Source organism: Pan paniscus, chromosome X (genome assembly GCF_029289425.2).
Source record: "Pan paniscus chromosome X, NHGRI_mPanPan1-v2.0_pri, whole genome shotgun sequence".
Taxonomy (NCBI): domain Eukaryota; kingdom Metazoa; phylum Chordata; class Mammalia; order Primates; family Hominidae; genus Pan; species Pan paniscus.
The window spans coordinates 96704635-96724198 of NC_073272.2; the positions used below are offsets into that span (position 1 = coordinate 96704635).

General features: G+C 37.3%; 1 protein-coding gene across 7 annotated transcripts in view; it reads left to right on the forward strand.

Annotated features, from left to right (window-relative positions):
• The window catches only part of DIAPH2 (diaphanous related formin 2), a 921502-nt gene that overhangs the window by 400605 nt on the left and 501333 nt on the right, over positions 1–19564 (forward strand). For all 7 annotated transcript variants that reach the window (XM_055106523.2, XM_055106524.2, XM_055106527.2 and 4 more), the window contains one exon: positions 13810–13911. In XM_055106523.2, coding sequence (XP_054962498.1) covers positions 13810–13911 — 102 coding nt within the window. The remainder of the gene's footprint in view (positions 1–13809; positions 13912–19564) is intronic.

Consider the following 19564-nt stretch of genomic DNA (forward strand, 5'->3'; position numbering starts at 1 on the left):
TCAGTTGATCAGAAGTAGGAGAATGGGATTAGTATATGACAGCAGGCAAAGGGGAGAGTTGTTAGATGGGAGTAACCTATAGAGGTATCACTTTACAGGAAAGACCGTAAGCAGGATTCCCTCCTAGGAATGTCTAGAAAGCATATGGGTGAAAGCCAATATGATAGGGAGAATTCTACCTGATGGAATGCTTAAAATATCTTTTTTTTTTCTTCTCTTCAAATTGTGGAACCTTTCATCTATGAAGTACTTACTAAGGTGTGACCATTCCCTTCAGCCTTATACACATTGTGCTCAAATTCATAGTATGTACATGTTGGAACACTATTCACCCTTTAAAAAGAAGGAAATCTTTGAACCTGCAGGACATTGTGCTAAGTGACATAAGGCAGACATGGAAAGACATATACTGTGTGATCTCATTTATACAGTATATAGAACCTAAAAATGTCAAACTCATAGAAGCACAGAGTAGAGTGGTGGTTACCAGGGACTAGAGGTGGGAGTGGGGATTGGGAGATATTGATCAAAGAATATGAAATTTCAGATAGGAGGAATAGTTCAGGAAATTTATTTTAAAACATGGTGATGATAGCTAATAACAGTGTATTGCAGCTTTGAAAATTGCTAAGGTCTATTTTAAATGTTCTCATCACAAAAAATTAAGTTCGTGAAATAATGGATATGTTAATTAGCTTGATTTAGTCATTCCACAGTGTATACATATATCAAAACATCATTTTGTACACCATAAATATATCCTTTTTGTTTGTCAATTAAAAATTATTTGCCTTTGTATCTCTGTCATAGAATCAGAGGCCACCAAAATTAAAACTAAAGTAAGCTTTATAAATTATTCATTTCCCTTATTTCACGGGAGGAGAAACCAAGGCTCAGAGAGGTTTACATCACATAGTCAATCTGGGATCACAACTTGGTTCATAAGATGCTCAATTTATTGATTTTTTTAAAGCCTATTGTTTGACCTGTTTTTCCTTGCTGTGGTATGCAGGTGGGCGAGCGGGTTGGGGAGTTTACTGCTGGACAGCAATAAAAAGTAGTAACAGAAAGTTTACTAATTAAAAACACTTAGGGCAATCTCTGTCATTGGAAGTCAGAGTAGAAATTAAATTATCCCTTGAAACATCTTCTTCCAATATTAGATGACATTATAAATGTCTTCATTGACATTCATTATTGTTTGTGTTGTGAAATATATAATTAGGTGCCAAAAAATAAAGACTTAATTTTACTTAATGCAGTATAAGGGGCATTGGATTCCATTTCTGCATTAATAAGCAGCATTTTAGTAAAATGAAAGGGTAGCTCAATTACTAATAAGACCATCATTTATTTTATCCCATATGAAGGATTCAGAGTGACAGAACCATTTAATGAAGTCTTTCAGCTTTGTGAGAAAAATAAGAGTACATATTTTGGCCTTCATTTCATAATTTTTCTTCAGTGTATATAGCTCAATAGTGTTGAAAAATTAGTTGCTTCTTGGGAAAAGCAAAGAAGGTGTCTGCTTTTCTTCCTTGAGTGCTATGACTAATTGCTACATTGTCTCTTTGGAGTTTCTACTCTTCGGTGGTTTATACTTAAAATACCACTCTCAGTGTAGTGGAAAAAAAATTCTTTTGGGTTTCAGTCCTGTATTCTGTATATGACCTTGGGCAAGTCACTTTTCTTCTTTTAGCCATATAGTTTTTGCCTTTAGAAGGGGGGAAATGTATACTTATAAAAATTGGTTATTATACAAATTAAATATGAGCATATGTTAAAAACCCTTGCAAACTATAAAATACTACACAAATTGAACACACATAGAGATTAGTATCTTAGACATTTATTTAGCTGTAACCTGTCACTCTTTCTGGCCATTTATCTAAAGAGAATTAACACTTAAACATTCAACTATTACTTGAAAGAGTATCCCAAAAAGAACTCATAGTCTTCATCCTTCCCCCAAATGAAGGCCTATATGTCCTGGAATTTTTTTCATCCCCTCTCTCTTCTTTGATCCCAGCTCATCATGCATTCTTACTGATTGAAGATTTTCTCACCTCCCATGCCCGTAGGACTAGACTACTATTGTTTTCTAGTTGGTCTTTGTCTCTAGACTTCCTCCAGTCTAGCACATCACATTACTTGATTCGACTAGGCGTTCTTTTTCCTCCATCAATTCATTTTCGTTCTTAAGAAGTGATTGCAATGATTGCCACCTGTTTTCTTCTGTTTTTAAATGCTGTAATGGATCTCTAGAAATTGGAGAGTTTCTCAGAGTCTTGATTTTGAATAATCTGTGCATTACGTTACTTACATTTGCTCTTCTCCATGCCTTTGCACCTGTCCTTCCATCCTTTAGGTGTCTTTTTTATCTTTTAAAATATGACTTAAAACCTACTTTCTCTTGGAAATACTCCCTATTCTGTAAACTAGACTGAACATTCTCTCCATTCTTCATCTGCTCATTTCTACTGTGTTATTCTTAATCTTTTGAAGTGATTTTTGAAAAAGATGTTTGCATGTGATGCAGACATTCTGAGCTGTATCATAAGCATTCTTTGTATTGGTCATTCTTTTTACTTGTTTTCGAATCAGATGCATGATACAGAGTTTTCTTTATATGATAATGTTATATCATGTGATTTGGTGATATTTTCAATTAGATATTTTGAGCCTGTTAGGCTAGTCCCCTCTACAAGGCTATATTGAATGGGTGAGCACTCTATATTAAACTGACTTTCAGATTTACAGTTTTCCCTTTCTTGAATATTTAGGGCTGCTTTATCTCTCAAAGATTTCTGAGGATTATAAGAACCACCCAATGTCCTTTATTGAATAAAAGGTCTTCATGAAAGTAAACATAAAAATTCCATACAATATCAAATAAATATTTACATAAGGTTTTGATTAATGCTTCGTTCTAAATATTTCTGTCATAGATGACTTTGAAATTTCTTGTGCATTGAGAGATGAAACCTATCCTCATCTACACAGTTTCCCGGGTTTCATCTGCCTATTTTGGGGGCTTTGGTTCACCCAAGAGAATACTGATGGTCTTCATTAGCCTAAGTGCATGCAGTCAGTGTGTTCAGTACACTAGATCCAAACAGAACAGCCACTTGGTTCTGTTTATGTAGGTTCCATGTTGTATATAATTTTAAAAATGAAAGCGTGACTACTTCCAGATGAAGAGATTTTCCGTCAGTGATGAGTAGCATCGTAAATAGGGAAGCTTTGTTTTTGGCTGCCCTAAATCCATGAGGAAGATTTGAAGTATTACAAAGACAACAGATACTAAAACAGTATGCTTCTCATGTGAAGTTGTGCTTCCCCTTTGGACCGGAGGTGTCACAGGTCTAGAGAAGAGTTGAGCTTCCCTAAAGGAGAGCTTGGGAATGTTAGGCATCCTCCTTAGATCCTGAAAGCATGGGCTTATCCGATCTTAGGGCCAAGTCTCCTCAGAAGAGCCAACAGGTTAAATGTCATCAAGAGGGTGGACTTTCAGAGGATGAGTAACTAGTTGGTGGCACAGTAAGCAGTCATATAGAAGTGACTGCTTAGAGTGGGACCACATCTGAATAAAGCCAGGATAAACTCTGCTCAACCAACATAAAGCCAGTCATTGGAAAACAAATGTATTGGGTCACCATATATTGTCATATATGTTAATTAATCATTTTATTTTTATGGAATGTGGCATATGTTCTAGATCATCTTTACATATGATCTATCTCGTTGCATTTCATTTGATGGTAGAGTGGTGGTAGAGTTTGCCTGATGAATGTTTATAAATAAACACGAACACATATTGCTAGTTGGGAAAATAATCAATTATTTTATTTTTTTTTTGGAGACAGAGTCTTGCTCTGTTGCCCAGGCTGGAGTGCAGTGGTGCCATCTCGGCTCAGTGCAAGCTCTGCCTCCTGGGTTCACGCCATTCTCCTGCCTCAGCCTCCCGAGTAGCTGGGACTACAGGTGCCCGCCACCATGCCCGGCTAATTTTTTTGTATTTTTAGTAGAGATGGAGTTTCACCGTGTTCGGCAAGATGGTCTCGAACTCCTGACCTTGTGATCCGCCCGCTTCAGCCTCCCAAAGTGCTGGGATTACAGGCGTGAGCCACCGGGCCCAGCCCGAAAATAATCAATTCTTAAGCATTGGAGTGAAGACTGTTATTTGCTTTATATCTGTTAGAAACAGTGTCCCAGGCCAAATACACTTATATAGTTTATATGTATAGATAATTTGAATACTGCTTCAAGGGGAAAATATTTCAAACAAAACTAGATTTGTAATTGTTGTAGGATTTCTTCGATTTCTACTTGACTAGCTCCCCTCAGTTCATGGTACAAATGAATGACTAAGAGTAAGAATTGTTCGTGATCCTCTGATTGTCTCTGATCCCTTTTGTTTTTTTTTTTTTGTTTTTTGTTTTTTTTTTTTTGAGAAAGAGCTCCGGGGCAGTGGGCTGGAAAGGGGTGCTCCCCTAGGAAACCCCCAGGCCACCGCTGCCCGCCACGCCCGGGCCTAATGCCCAGGTGCCCCAGGGCTCACCGCCTCTCCAGTCCCTGTCCCCCTGATCTCATTCTTTCTAAACTCAGTTGATGATTCTCTTTGTGAAAATGTATGGGATGTTTGGAAAGGGTCCCCAAAAAGCCAAAGCAAACCCAGGAGTGTGTCTATACATTACAAAAGTGAAGGGTCAGTATCTAGATGATGGTGACCAGCTGAAAAATGTCCCTGAATGGCTCATCAAAAGAAATCCATATTGAATTGGATCAGATTAAAGGAAGGCTAAGTCCCAAATTGTAAAATTTTAAGGCAACAATGTAAACTCTCCCAGAGTAATCAAAGACTATCTGAGAACAGAAGGTTGAATTAAGATTAAGAAAAGGGTCATTTGAGATACGTCTCTAATATTTAGGCTGTGTGTGTACAGTTCAAAGCATAGTATTAATAAAATGTAACCATGGGTGTGCACGTTATCATTACTGTGAAGCCATTGTTTACCCTTCTCCCCAGAAGAAACCACTATTCTGAATCTGAGGCTCATCAACCCCATGCCTTTCTTTTGCCATATATGGATGTGCCCCTAAAATATATGTTATTTAGTTTTTTCCTTTGTTTTTGTTTTGAGACAGGATATTCGCTGTCTTGCCCAGGCTGGAGTGCAGTGGCACAATCTTGGCTCACTGCAGCCTTGACCTCCCAGGCTCAAGCGATTCTCCTATCTCAGCAACCCCACAACTCCCTGCTTTCCACCTCCTGTTCCCCACTTAGATTTACTCACATATTTAACTTTTTTGTATACCTTTCTTCTTATATGACAAAACTTCCTTCTAGGATCATTTTACTTCTCCCCAAAACAAGTCTGTTTATTTTATTTATTTTAATTTATTATAATTATTTTTAGAGACAGGGTCTCACTCAGTTGCCTAGCCTGGAGTGCAGTGGTCCAGTCCTACGTCGCTGCAGCATCAGTCTTCTGAGATCTTCTCACCTTGGCTTCCCGAGCAGCTGGGAATACAAGCTTACTACCATGACCAGCAAATTTTTAAAAGCTATTTTAGCGATGGGGGTCTCGCTGTGTTGCCCAGGCTTGTCTCAATCTCCTGGACTCAAGCAGTCCCCTACCTCAGACTCCCTAATAGCTGGAACCGAAACGAGTCTTTTTGAAAGAGTTTTAGTGAGATTCTGGTCATAGCAAACACTGCTTTTGTTTCTCTAATTATTTTTTTTCACCCATGTTCTGAAAATATATTTTCACTGGGTATATAATTCTAGCTTGTCAATTATTTTTTCTCAGCACTATGAAGAGATTATTTCACCATATTCTGGGTTCAGTTGTTAACTGAGCTGTAGTCTAAATTGACATTCCCTGGGAGGTAATCTTTCTATTCTACCTAGGAGTACTACCAAAGAATAATCACTTTAAATATAAATTATCAGCATATATTTTTACAACTAGATAGTTTAAATTCTAACCCAAAACTTGCATGGTGGAGGGCGGGGGTGTTGCCTTGTGTTTAGAAGTTTCCAGCAGAGAAGCCCCTTATCTCCAATCCCAGAGTCAAGGCAAAACCAGACACAATTCTTTACTGTTTTCTTCTGTAGGCGGGCTTTGTTTTTTCTCCAAAATAACCCCTTTTCTGAAGGTATTACCTTTTGGGGTTCTGTAAAAGCTCTAGACCAGTAGAGTTTGGTAGATGTTCCTACGATAGTCTTGGACTTCAGTGTCTGGTTATGTGTCTGGATTAGTGCTTTCTTTTTATTTTTTTTCCCATTGGGGAGTTTGGGGGGCAAGTAATGAGAACTTTTTAAAAATGTCTTGCCAAGTTAGCTTTTCATCTGAAGATATTTTTAAAGAAGTCTATTCAGCATTTTAGGTGTTCTGTAAATTGACAGTTCCTCTGGGTAACTAATCAGCTATATTGCTGGAAGCAGAAGTCTATTCTAAAGTATCTCTATGACTCTTTTATTGGGAAGTTGAGAGAAACATTAGATATTGATAATCTGCCACCATGTTCAGGTTAGTGTATTTAAAGTTCTACAGATGACAAGCGTTGTTTCTGCTTAAAGAAAAAAAGTGTTGGCTTGCCAGATGTGTCAAAATGTCCAGGGTATTATGGATGCTCCATTTTGACTTTGTATTTCTTTAGTCTAATGGATAACTTATACTTTGTTTTCAATACAGGCACCTTTAACTAGTACTTAAATGAAAACAGAGAACTAAATAATGATAGCCAATCATCATGTATGGCAGTTTCTATTATAAATATTTTGAACTAATTGAAGTGATTTATTTGGTGCTGTAATGATAGGGGTCTTGAATATGAGGATAGAATTCAGCTTTGGAAGCATCTGCATGTACTATTTTATAATAATGAATCCTAGCATTGGTTTGTGGCAGTTTGTCATGGCCGTGATAGGATGATATCTAATGAAAGCAGAATATAGCATTAACAGGGTATCATATATCTGTCAACCTATTTTGTCTGTTAAAAATCTATTCTAGGCCAGGCACAGTGGCTTATACCTATAATCCCAGTGCCTTGGGAGGTGGAGGCAGGAGAATTGCTTGAGCCCAGGAGTTCGAGACCAGCCTGGGCAACATAGTGACACCCTGTCTCTATAAAGAGTTTTTTAAAAATCAGCCAGGCCTGGTGGCATAAGCCTGTAGTCCCAACTGCTCGGGAGGCTGAGTTGGGAGGATCATTTGAGCCCAGGAGATTGAGACTGCTGTAGGTAGTGATTGTGCTACTGCACTCCAGCCTGGGCAACAGAGTGAGACTGTGAAAAAAAGAAAAAGAAAGAAAGAAAGAGAGAGAGAGAGGGAGGGAGGGAGGGAGGGAGGGAAAAAGAAAACCAGTAAACCAGTTAGGAAAGGGTAGGTATATGTAAAATAGGTGAAGGATGGATATCAATCAGAGGAAAGCACGCCAAACAGAAAGACAAGTTCTCAATCCTGCCCAAGGATTTAATTTGCAGCTTGGCTTTCAAGCTATAAACTGTCTTCGGCCTGGAGTTGGGGAATTGGGGTTTCACCAGGTACCCACCCCTGTCTGCCTAAGCATTTGGCTGCCTCCTGTTGCTATCATTACATTTAGACATGGGCATACATACTTTGGATGCTGCTATTCAATACTCATAGTCATTAATTTATTCTATATGTCCTACTTTTTAATGCTTAATATCACTTTTTATGTTTAATATGGCTTATAATTTTTATTTTAGAGTACAAAATAGGACATAAACAAAATAAAAGGTAATTAGCATCAAAGGAGTACTTTTCATAATTATCCTTTATACTGTAAATCATAAATTATATAGAAAGCAATACATGTATTTTGCAAATAGGATCATGACATTAGTGGGAGTAGAATTTTTTACATATAATCGCTATTTTTTCTATTATAGTAGTAAATATATCTGTGATCTTCACTGATCTACTTAGTACAGGGCTAGAACCCCTTGAATAATTTAATTGAATTTAAATTAGGAAATGTTTAGCTACCGTGTAATTTCCCTAGCCCAGATTTTTGGCTATGGAATGGAAAGGAAGGGTTGAACCTGAAAGAGATTTTTTTTAGGAAAAATTGTCAGAAGTGTGACTGAAAGGTAATTGCCAGTTTGAAAGCTTAGAAGATGAAAAGGATGCCAGTTCTGTTGGCAGAATGAAGCCATTAGGAGACGCTGATAAGGTGTAGGGATGGGTCAGAGTGAGGATGAGTTCTCCTTTAGATTTGTTCAATTTGAGTTAATGATGGGACATCTGGGTGGGAATGTCAGTTAGAAACATGGAGCTTGAGGATGCCTAAGAGTAGTCAGGGCTGGAGACGTTCATTTGGCATTATCAGCAGTGAGGTGATATTGATCATGGGAAAGTCAATGCGCCTTCTAGGGAACTGAGTATAATCTGAATGTTAAATGTCAGAGTTTCAAATCATTTCTTTAGGATATGTTTCTCTGCCTGGGATAGATTAAACATTAGATAGGAAACCTTTAAATCCCCGATTATTTGTAAGACACACTTGTTACTTCAAGGTCAGGAATTTTCTCATCGATTTTCAATGCTTGTGTGTTATTTTATTAACTAATGTGTTTTTGAAAATAGTGACTGCATGTTGAGGGATTGAAATGCTCCACCCCCAAATACTTTAGTGGTAGTCAGCATTTTAACATACTTCAGTATGTATGTCGATTCTTGGAGTCAAATGCAAGGGTTTTGGAAATGTTAGGAATTTTATATCAAAAGGAGAAGATTGTACCATCACCACCTGACAGAAAATGTATTTTGGATCAAATGGAAGGCAAATTACTCAGTCATATGTTGATTGTGTTCCATTGTGTAAACAAGAACATACACAGCCCTTTTGGCCCTGTCGTCTTTATGAGGGCAGAATCTCCAGAGGTTAATGTGGTGGTAGTCACGTGGTAGACATCCAGTATATATTGGCAGAATGGATGAATAAAACAGAAAATAAGTATAGAACAAAGTACTGGCATGAAACTGTCATTTCATTTGAAGAAAAGAAAAGGAACACATGATTTAAGAACAGTAAACACATACACAGTGATTTAAGCCATATACCATAAAAAAGTTCTGAAAAACATGGGTAAGGAATTGTGTTTTCTGACCAAGCAAAATGGGGAAAAGATGTGTTATGATGATAGAGATTTAGCCAAGGGACTTTTAGGGAAATGTTTCTTTTTCTTTTCTTTTTTTTTTTTTTTTTTTTTTGAGATGGAGTCTCGCTCTTTCACCCAGGCTGGAGTGCAGTGGCGCTATCTTGGCTCACTGCAAGCTCTGCCTCCCGGGTTCACGCCATTCTCCTGCCTCAGCCTCCCGATTAGCTGGGACTACAGGTGCCCGCCACCGTGCCTGGCTAATTTTTTGTATTTTTAGTAGAGACGGGGTTTCACCGTGTTAGCCAGGATGATCTCGATCTCCTGACCTCGTGATCCACCTGCCTCGGCCTCCCAAAGTGCTGGGATTACAGGCGTGAGCCACCGTGCCCGGCCAAGGAGAATGTTTCTTATCTAGATTTTTAAAAATACACAATTGTCAACATAAGTTAAAGTAAGACATTACATATATATATATAATATATATAAATACATTTTTTATAAAGAAATATTAGCCCCAATCCGTTTATGTGGAAAATGATAGTCTTAATCAAAATGAACCTAACGCAGTTCTTCTACTAGTAAAGTGACTTAATGAGATAGAAGACAAAAAAGAAAGGTTATGTTTTGGCAAGAAGGAAAGGGCATTATGGTTCAATACCTTTACTTAACTAACCTTTAAGTGTTCAATTAACATTTAAAGGAAATAAAGTTTTGGAAGTATTACAGAATAATTGCAGAAATGTAAAAAGTAGTTAAAAGCGTGTGGTCTATTTGTAGAAATTCCTTCACTTAACACTGACAATCATCAGAATGTAAATTTGTGATGCGTAAAAGATGAAGAAAACTCTGCTCAATCAATGACATAGTTGCTGCTTTCTCTTTTGCTGTTTTCTTTGTGAACTTCAGTTCATTGACATTTTCTAGGATAAAACCTTCATACTTATCCAGAATTGATCTTTTAAACACAAATCCTGAAATATTTGAAAAAAAAAATATGCACAGTAGTAAGCAGCAGCAGGTGGGGTTGGGGGACGGCGGAGAAATTGAAGGGCTTGTGCCTTGAAACTTTCCAGGATATTTGCCTATCAACTCACAGTTTGTAAGAATCTGTTGTACTTAAAAATTTATCACTTCTAGCCTTTACTACTATGAACAGTTTTTCACTTATAGCGAGCATAGAGGGTAGTCTTCGACTATTAACTCACCTTTGCAGTTTATTTAGAGAACAGAAGCAATTGTAGTATCAAGGAAGCATTAAATTCAAAAGCTATTTTAATTTTTTTTAAGTACAGAGTTTTGGGGCAATATGAATCTAACAATTTTATTGCCTAGCCTGATCTGTGTCACTTCACCTGTATTTTTCTTGCTCTTGCTCATAGCTGCTGTTGCAGGACCCTGATTCTTATCAAAAGTCTCAACATTAGATGTTTCCAGAGGTCTCAGGAAATAGCTTACACATTCTCTGAATTAATTTTGCCAGCTTCCATGTGGCAACTGTGGGTTCTTGTTTTGATCCTCTCCCCTGGGGACAACTGTGTGTGGGAAGAGGGGAGGAGTTTCCCACGGGGCACAGCTGGTGGTGTATTGAAGCCTTCTAGGTGCCAAGGGTGTGGGGTGTTCTCTGGCAAAGTATGGGAACATGTATTTTTTCCTTGCTTTCCTTTTTAAATGTACTTGATTAGAGGAGTACCAAAGCAGTGCTCTTCACACAGTTCTCCTCTCCACAGTACTCAGACATCTGACCACGTTGGGGATGAATAGTCTGGGCCTGGAATCACATCCAAAAAACAACTACAGTGCACTCAGAATCACCCTAACTCTTTTCAAATTGCAGGTTTTCTCACTGGACTAATCTTGTCTGCTTGCTGCTTGACTTCTCTCCCTTTAGAAAATTTCTTTCCTGAGAGCCCCCTTAGTCCACTACACAAACAGACTTCAGGCTGATTCCGAGGACTCTGTATATCAGTGTCAAGCTGTGCCTTGAACCCCTGCCTTTTTTCCATATTCTCTGTTGGTATGCTTTTGATGAGTAGGTGAAGTGGAGGTAAATGAGTACCATTACATCTCTCTCTCCTCTGTATTATCTTCCTTCCTCTTTTATTTAGGAATTTATGGGAATGAAAAAATACTCCTATCCAACCTTATACTACATCTTTGTCTACAAAGTTTAGTATGTACATATATAAAAAATCAGATATGTTTAGGCATTGACTACAAGGACCACTTGCAACATGAGATCCTACAGGTAGGTGATTCATAAGAGCAATATGTACTATTGTAGTAGTCTGCATCTGCCGCACATTTGAGAGTGAGTTTTATTCTAATTTGCAAGTACAACCTACTAAACAGTGGCAGTTACATAAGCTTATAACTCATAAGATGATATTCAGAGTCAGAATACATCCAAGGCCACTAAATGTGTTAAATATTTCATACAGCTGAATAGAGAAAAGATATGTCACCTCCCACTGTGGCGCCTTCATTCTGAAAATAACAGGTTACCTATAGCTAGGAGAAAAATAAAATAACAAAAGTTTCACATTCCAAGCTAAAATTATATTTTAGGCTTGATTCATTCCACAATACTTATTTTCCCAGTTACAGCTTAAAATTGAGGTGGAGATTTTTAAATATGCAGAATTGATTTTAAATAATTTTAATTATCTTAATCTTTCTAATTTAGTTTCACTGTGGTGAAAATTATTCAAGTTACCAAACTGAGTCTTTGTTTTTCTTAATAACATACATACTTCACACAAAAAAAATCAATAGAAACAGTTTTTAAAAACAATTGAGTAATTTCCATGCATCAAAAATATTTGAAAAAATGGAAATAATACCTTGGTATTTACTTACCTTCTTATTCTATAAAAGAAAATAATACTAACGGAGCAAAATAATGGATTCTCTTGATTTCATTTCAGTATTCATATATGTGGTTATATCCATATTTATATTTTAGTCAAAGGGTGCGATATTTTAAAACTTGGGTCTCATTAATTAGATGATAGGTGCCATTGCAGGCCCAGAGTTTAATGGAAAGGCAAAATTGAGTGGGAGGAGGGAAGAGACAAATGGGGAGAACAAAAGGTTACTTATAGTAGGGGTATAGTACAGTTGTTTTCCATGAGACTTATGTTCTGTGTACCCTACCCTAGTTATCTTTTCATTGTGGAAAAATAGGTAACATAAAACTAACCATTTTACCCTTTTTACGTGTATAATAAAGAAGCATTCATTACATTTATGTTGTTGTACAACCATTACCACTATTTCCAGAACTTTGTCATCATCCCAAACAGAAACTCTAAACCTATTAAGCAATAACTCCCCATACCCTTCTACCCCCAGCTTCCGGTAACCTCAATTCTACTTTTTGTCTCTAAAAATTTGCCTATTGTTGATACTTCATATCAGTGGAATCATACAATATTTGTTCTTTTGTATCTATTTTGTTTTACTAAGTGAAATATTTACACTTATTGTTATCTATGTTATGACATGTCAAAACTTCATTCCTTTATGACTAGTAGCTGGGATTACAGGCATGTGCCACCACGCCCAGCTAATTTTTGTATTTTTAGTAGAGATGGGGTTTCTCCATGTTGGTCAGGCTGGTCTCGAACTCCTGACCTCAGGTGATCCACCTGCCTCGGCCTCCCAAAGTGCTGGGATTACAGGCATGAACCACTGCACCCGGCCACTGGCCTCTTCTTAAGAGGGAACTAATCATATTCGTGAGGGCTCCACTCTTATGACCTAATTGCCCCTCAAAGGCGCTGCCTTTAAGGATAATCACGTTGAGGATTAGATTTCAGCATAAGGATTTTGGAGGGACACAAACATTCAATTCATAAGAATCATCAAATTTGAGCATGCATCAGACTTCATCACTTTTGCTTGATTCTCCATTAAAAATAGGAATGTATTGTGTACTTAAATATAGACATTGTAGATAATGGGAGATGTTGTACAAGCCAGGTGTAATTTATAAGATTGAAGATTATTCCAGGTTTTGAAAAATTATGAATAGTAGAGTTGATACTTTCTTTTTTAGTATTATTGTACCTAAGCAAATTCTACATAGTATTTTTCTGTTTTTAGTTTAGATTGACTAATTATTGTGACTGGAAATAAAGCTTAAAAATTATTCTAAACACGGTGAAACCCCGTCTCTACTAAAAATACAAAAAATTAGCCCGGCATGGTGGCGGGCGCCTGTTATCCCAGCTACTCGTGAGGCTGAGGCAGGAGAATGGCATGAACCCGGGAGGCGGAGCTTGCAGTGAGCCGAGATCGCGCCACTGCACTCCAGCCTGGGCGACAGAGCGAGACTCGTCTCCAAAAAAAAAAAAGAAAATTATTCTATATGTTTAAGTCCCAGAATTTTACTCGGTTTTGGAATACGATTTATTCTTATATGATCTTTTATTCAATATGTATATACTATATTGTGCAAAAACCAAACAAGTTTATACGTTTTATTCACAATTTATTGTAGTTCATTTTTAGGTCAAATTTTGGAGGGGCGGGGAAGGGCGGATACTCTGGTACCATAACAGAACCACAGTCAGAAATGTACTGTCCTAGTTAATCACTTTCATAATTGTTAATGCATGTTTAAAAATTCTAATACTAAAACACTAAACTTTTATACTTTTATTTCTTTTTAGAACCTTGTGAAACATCTTCCTGAGCAGAAGATACTCAACGAATTAGCAGAGCTTAAGAATGAATACGATGACCTCTGTGAGCCTGAACAATTTGGAGTTGTGGTATGTATCCAACATGAGGGACCACAAACTCAGCTGGGAGGTTAACACTTGCCAGAAACAGTGAAAAGAAAAACATTTCAGTTGTCAATTATTTTTTCATTACTGTATTGCTACATAATTTAATATAATATTGGCTGTCAGAAAAAAATACTTTTTTACCTATTATTATTTGTCATGGCATTGAAAAATAATAAAATATTCGCATTCATAAAATACTTCAAAATATCTCAGGGGATCTTTTGAATAACAGTGCCAATTTTTAATTCTATTAATATATGCAAACAGTATACATTATTATTATATGGGCTATTTTTCTTTCCATTTAGATCTTAATGTTAGAATTTGGCCCCCAAAAAGTAGGTTAAAATAAAAGGATAATTACTAGATAATTAGCAAAGTACTAGAGACTCTTTTTCTAGGGTATATGTCGTGTCAGAAAAATGTAAAGGATTTTCAGATTTCATATAGAGTGTCATTAATTGATTTAAAGCTTAAAATGTGCTGTTTTAGCTGGGAAGGAAATCTTATACATCATGTCTTTAAATCATCATGTAGTTAAATTATTATTGGAATGAATTATTTTTTCTTATTCCACCCTTCATATTAAGGGGTACAAAGGATGAATAAGTATAAATTTTGAATTCAAGATTATAGTTATATTTTAACTATTCCCCAAACTGACTATTCAAATAGTTGACAAAAAACAAAAACAAAAAAATGGCAGGAAAGAGGGCATTATGATTTATTTAATTTCTTGGAGAAAAAGCTATTTTTTACTTAGGTGGTCAGTGCAAGTTTGTTTGCTGTATGAATAAATAGTTCCATTATGGTCACCAACTTTACCCTGGCTCCCTGAACATTTTCCATTTGCATACTAAAATTTTTAAATTACCATTGAACCTAATAGTCAAACATTTTCAGCCTTATCCAAAATATTCTATAAGCTTTTAAATAGTATAATATGTTGGAACTGATCCAATTTGATACCTTGCAGTTTAAAAATCCTGTTTAAAGTCAAACTGTGCTAGATGGGACTGAGCATGTTCCTTTTGAACATGTGCAATAAATGCTCACCCATATTTAGAGTTTATTAATTTTGAGACATGGCATTGACTGCACTTATATAGAAGGATTCTGTCAAATTCTTGCAAAGAAAATCAGGAATGTATGTTTGGGATCAGATAGAGCATATAATGGTATCTGAGAAAGGTATTTCTCTTATTTTTGAACAAGGTGAATTAATCAACTAAATTCGATAGATATCATTTGTTAACTAAAATCAATTTAGCACAACATTGAGTAATACAGTTATTTAGACCAAAGTCCACACTTGAAGCCTAAGCTGCTTGGATTCATATTATAATTGAAGCAAGGGTATATACCCTCTGAGAATTCAGCTGTGTCATGATGGTTATGAGTTTTACAGTCGGTATACTACACAATTTCTCTGAAGCCATTTTTTTTTTTTCTGAATGCAGTTTATCTTGGAAGATGTATTAGTTTGCCAAGCAAGTCCTTTCAAGAGGCATATCCTTGGTACCACACTGAGGAAATGAAGTTTGGGGACATAAAAAGCAATACACCTTCTGAACTAAAAGCAAAATAGAAAATGGAAGAGATTTCTTGTTTATGCACATAACCATAAATAATTCTGAGGCTGTGCATACATGAAGTAACCTAGTCCCCTTATTTACTTTCACCATTCTTAGCTACATGTCTGGGGGTGGGGGGCGGAAAGTCAAGGACATTACAAACTAGTTTACACTATGTAAATTACCTAAGATAGTATCAATCAGGATTTGCCCAATAAAGTTTAGCTGCATTCACATCAAGGAAATATTTTTTAAACAATGATATACTTTAGTTTGTTAAACGTGTACTTTGCAGTGTTTAGAACAATATCATGTATAAAATAGACAGTAAATAAATGTTTATGGAATTGAATTACAGGACAATTATTAAGCCTAAGTCCGAGCCTGAAATTAGAAAGTAGTATGATTTAAATCTGTAACAATAGAAATTTTGCTAAAACATATTTCTCTAGGTGTATGCTGAAATTCAATTCACTTCTGTGTGTATACATCCAAACACTTTTTAACCCTTAAACATATATCAACAGCCTAATGTGAGGACAGTTTTGGAAACTGTTTAATAGAATCATCTGCAGTAATGAGAGAGGCTCCAAACTGGAAAGGCTCATTGCCTCTGCTCACTTCTCTTGTTAACATTATTAGTGTATTTATCACATGATTTCTATATGGAAAACCTCCAGTGTCTCCCTGAATTTACAGAATGAAGCTCCTTCGCATTCTCACTGTATCTCTGACTGTCTTGCTTTCTTCCTTTCTGCTCCCTTTGGTGAAGTGAGTCAATTGGTATCTTTTTGACATTTTAGCCTTTATCTCAATCAGACTCTCACTGCCGTTTTAACAGCTATTTCACTCGCTCCCTATTCTGCGTCCTTTCATTTTTCCATAGTGGCCATACCATACCTTTCCTTCTCTCCTCAAGTCTTCTGTCTCCTCCCCATTCTTTTAACTTACCACGAACATCCTAACCTGTTACTTGCCAGAGAAAAAAGAAAGCACTTTGACTTCAAAACCTCCCAATATCTCTTCTACCTACAAAGTTTTCTCTAGCTATATACCTTTTACTTATTCTCTGTCAAACCTCAGAAAAAGAGGAGCTCCATTATCATTAACATTATTGTTGTTGCTATTAGTATGGATAGAAACAAAATAAATATTGAGGACTTAATTTGTCAGATTCTATGAGAAGCATGTTTACTTCCACCAACTTATGTATTCCTCATGACAAACCCTACGAGTTTGGCACTATTAATGGCTCCATATTAAGGATGAGGATGCCGGGCGCGTTGGCTCATGCCTGTAATCCCAGCACTTTGGGAAGCCGAGGAGGGAGGATCACCTGAGGTCAGGAGTTCCAGACCAGCCTGGCCAACATGGTGAAACTCCATCTCTACTAAAAATACAAAAATTAGCTGGGCATGGTGGCGCACGCCTGTAGTCCCAGCTACACAGGAGGCTGAGGCAGGAGAATCGCTTGAACCTGGGAGGCGGAGGCTGCAGTGAGCTGACATCAGGCCACTGCACTCCAGCCTGGGCCACAGAGCAAGACTCTGCCTCAAAAAAAAAGAAGGATGAGGAAACTGGGCCCAAGGAAGACTAGTTTACTTGTCCAAGGTTACATAGTAACTAGTAGTCACAGAATTCAAATGTTAGCAGTCTGAATTTGTAGCCAGTGCTTTAACCACTGTGCTCCTGGGTTGTGGGTATGTGGGTGTGTATGTGATGCTCTACCACATGCTAATCTTCTCACTTCAGTTTTGGGCATTGTTATGCACTGCCTACTTTAGGTGGTAGTATCTCTTGCTTGCTTTCCTTCTGTTAGTTATTTTATTACTTCCTCAATTTGTCAGTTTCCACTCTGCCCTGCTCTTCAGAAAAAAAGAAAATCTTCAGTCATTTGCTGCCTGGAAAGGAGTGGATAGATGGGTGGATGGATGAGTAAAAATCCTTCCTGACTGAGGTTTCTGCTTGCTACTGCCTTCTCTCCATTTCCTAGCATCAGTTTTTTTCAAAGATCAGTCTCCTTTTTCTCTCTGCTTCCTTAACTCTCATTCACTGTTCAACCAATGGTGATCAGAATTCTGCCTTAAATAATGCATTGAAATTGAAATAAGAAAGGCCCTTAAATCCTGTTCACATCCAAAATACACATCAAATATACTCACTTCTCTGTCTCCATCACCACCACCTTAGCCCAAGCCAGAATCATCGTTTCAATTAACCATTACAATATACATTTATCTTGTTTTTCCCACTACCACTTTTGCCCTTCTCCAAATCCGTCTCGGCACAACCCTTAGTAGGATGTTTCTAGAGTGTATCTGTATTGCATCATAATTTTTATCTGCTTAAAATACCAGTGCTGTTCTATAGTACTAAAGCTACAGCATTAACTTCTTACCATGACCTAGAAGATACTATCTGGTCTGGCACCTGCCCACCTCTCCTACTTTCATCACCTGCTATTTGGCCTCTTGCTCATTATGCCTCAGCCACATTTTATTTTTGAACTTACCATGTTCTTTCCTGCTCAGGACCATTGCACATGCTGCTCCTTTACTCCCGCTTGCTGCCTCCCTCTCTTGTTTATACTTCAAGTCATAGCTTAATTTTTGCTTTCCCAGTGGTACCTTCATTTGCCTTTCAGTCAGAAATAGATCTTCCTACTAAACTCTCCCAGATTACCTTTTTTCTTTTCCTTTCTAGAAATCATCCTGGATTTTAATTAAATGTTTATATATGAGGTTACTTCTTGACTGTCTATAATCCCAACTATATTGCAAGTTCTATAAATGGATGAACTATGTTGATTTTATTCACGTGTGCTTAACAAATATTTCTTGAATGCATTTGCATGAATGGAAAATCAAGTGGACTCTTTCAGTCCCATCTTATTCTGTATCTATATGGCATTTGATAACATAAAAGAATTTAAACTCCTTTTTGAAACCTTTCCTCTCCTTCTTAAATAATAAATAGTATTTCCTGATTTTTTTTTTTTTTAAGAGCTGCCTCTTAAAGCTCTTAAAGAAAGTTCTCTCTGTGTCCCCCAGGGTGGAGTGCAGTGGCGAGATCATACCTCACTGCAGCCTCGAACTCCTAGGCTCTAGTGATCCTCCCACCTCAACCTCCTGAGTAGCAAGTTCCACCATGCCCGGCTAATTTTTTTAAAAATTTTTCTGTACACATGGAGTCCCACTGTTTTGCCCAGGTTGGTGTTGAACTCCTGGCCTCTAGCAATCCTCCTGCTTCAGCCTCCCAAAATACTGGGATTATAGGTGTGTGCCACCATACCTGGCCTTATTTCCTGATTTTAATTCTCTAACCCTGTGTAGTGCCCTATAGAGTTTCCTTGATTATATAACTTCTTAGATGATAAAAACAAAATCTCATCAGTTAGGGGTGTAAATATGCCAGAAATTAGATTACTCTTACAATATTCATTAAAATAATGATAATGAATAATTAACAAATTGGCTGGTCATGGTGGCTCACATCTGAATCCCAGCACTTTGAGAGGCCAATGCAGGCAGATCGCTTGAGCCCAGGAATTCGAGACCTGCCTGGCCAACATGGCAAAACCCCGTCTCTACAAAAAATACAAAAATTAGCCAAGCATGGTGCTGTGCTTGTCCAGCTACTTGGGAGGCTGAGGTGGGAGAATAGCTTGAGCTCGGGAGGCAGAGGTTACAGTGAGCCGAGATTGCACCACTGCACTCCAGCCTGGGCAACAGATCCAGAACCTGTCTCAGGAACAAAACCAACAACAAAAAAACACAATAAAATTGACAAAACTGGGGGAAATTGTGAAAGAAAGACACTTATCTAAGGCAGTGACTGGGACACTAAGCTTTCTCTAACCTTTTGGGTTTTTTTAGCAGCCACATCATTAGGTTTGCTTATAATCATGTGCAACCAGTTGGAAAAAAGAGAAAAAAAAAGAAATAGAAAAACCCAGAGACTTTTCCTTTGTCTAGAGACAGATCCTGGTAAGGGGGACATGCTCACTCCCACATATTATATGATCAATAATCTTGTTTAGGGGGTAGATTGGCTGCATAGCT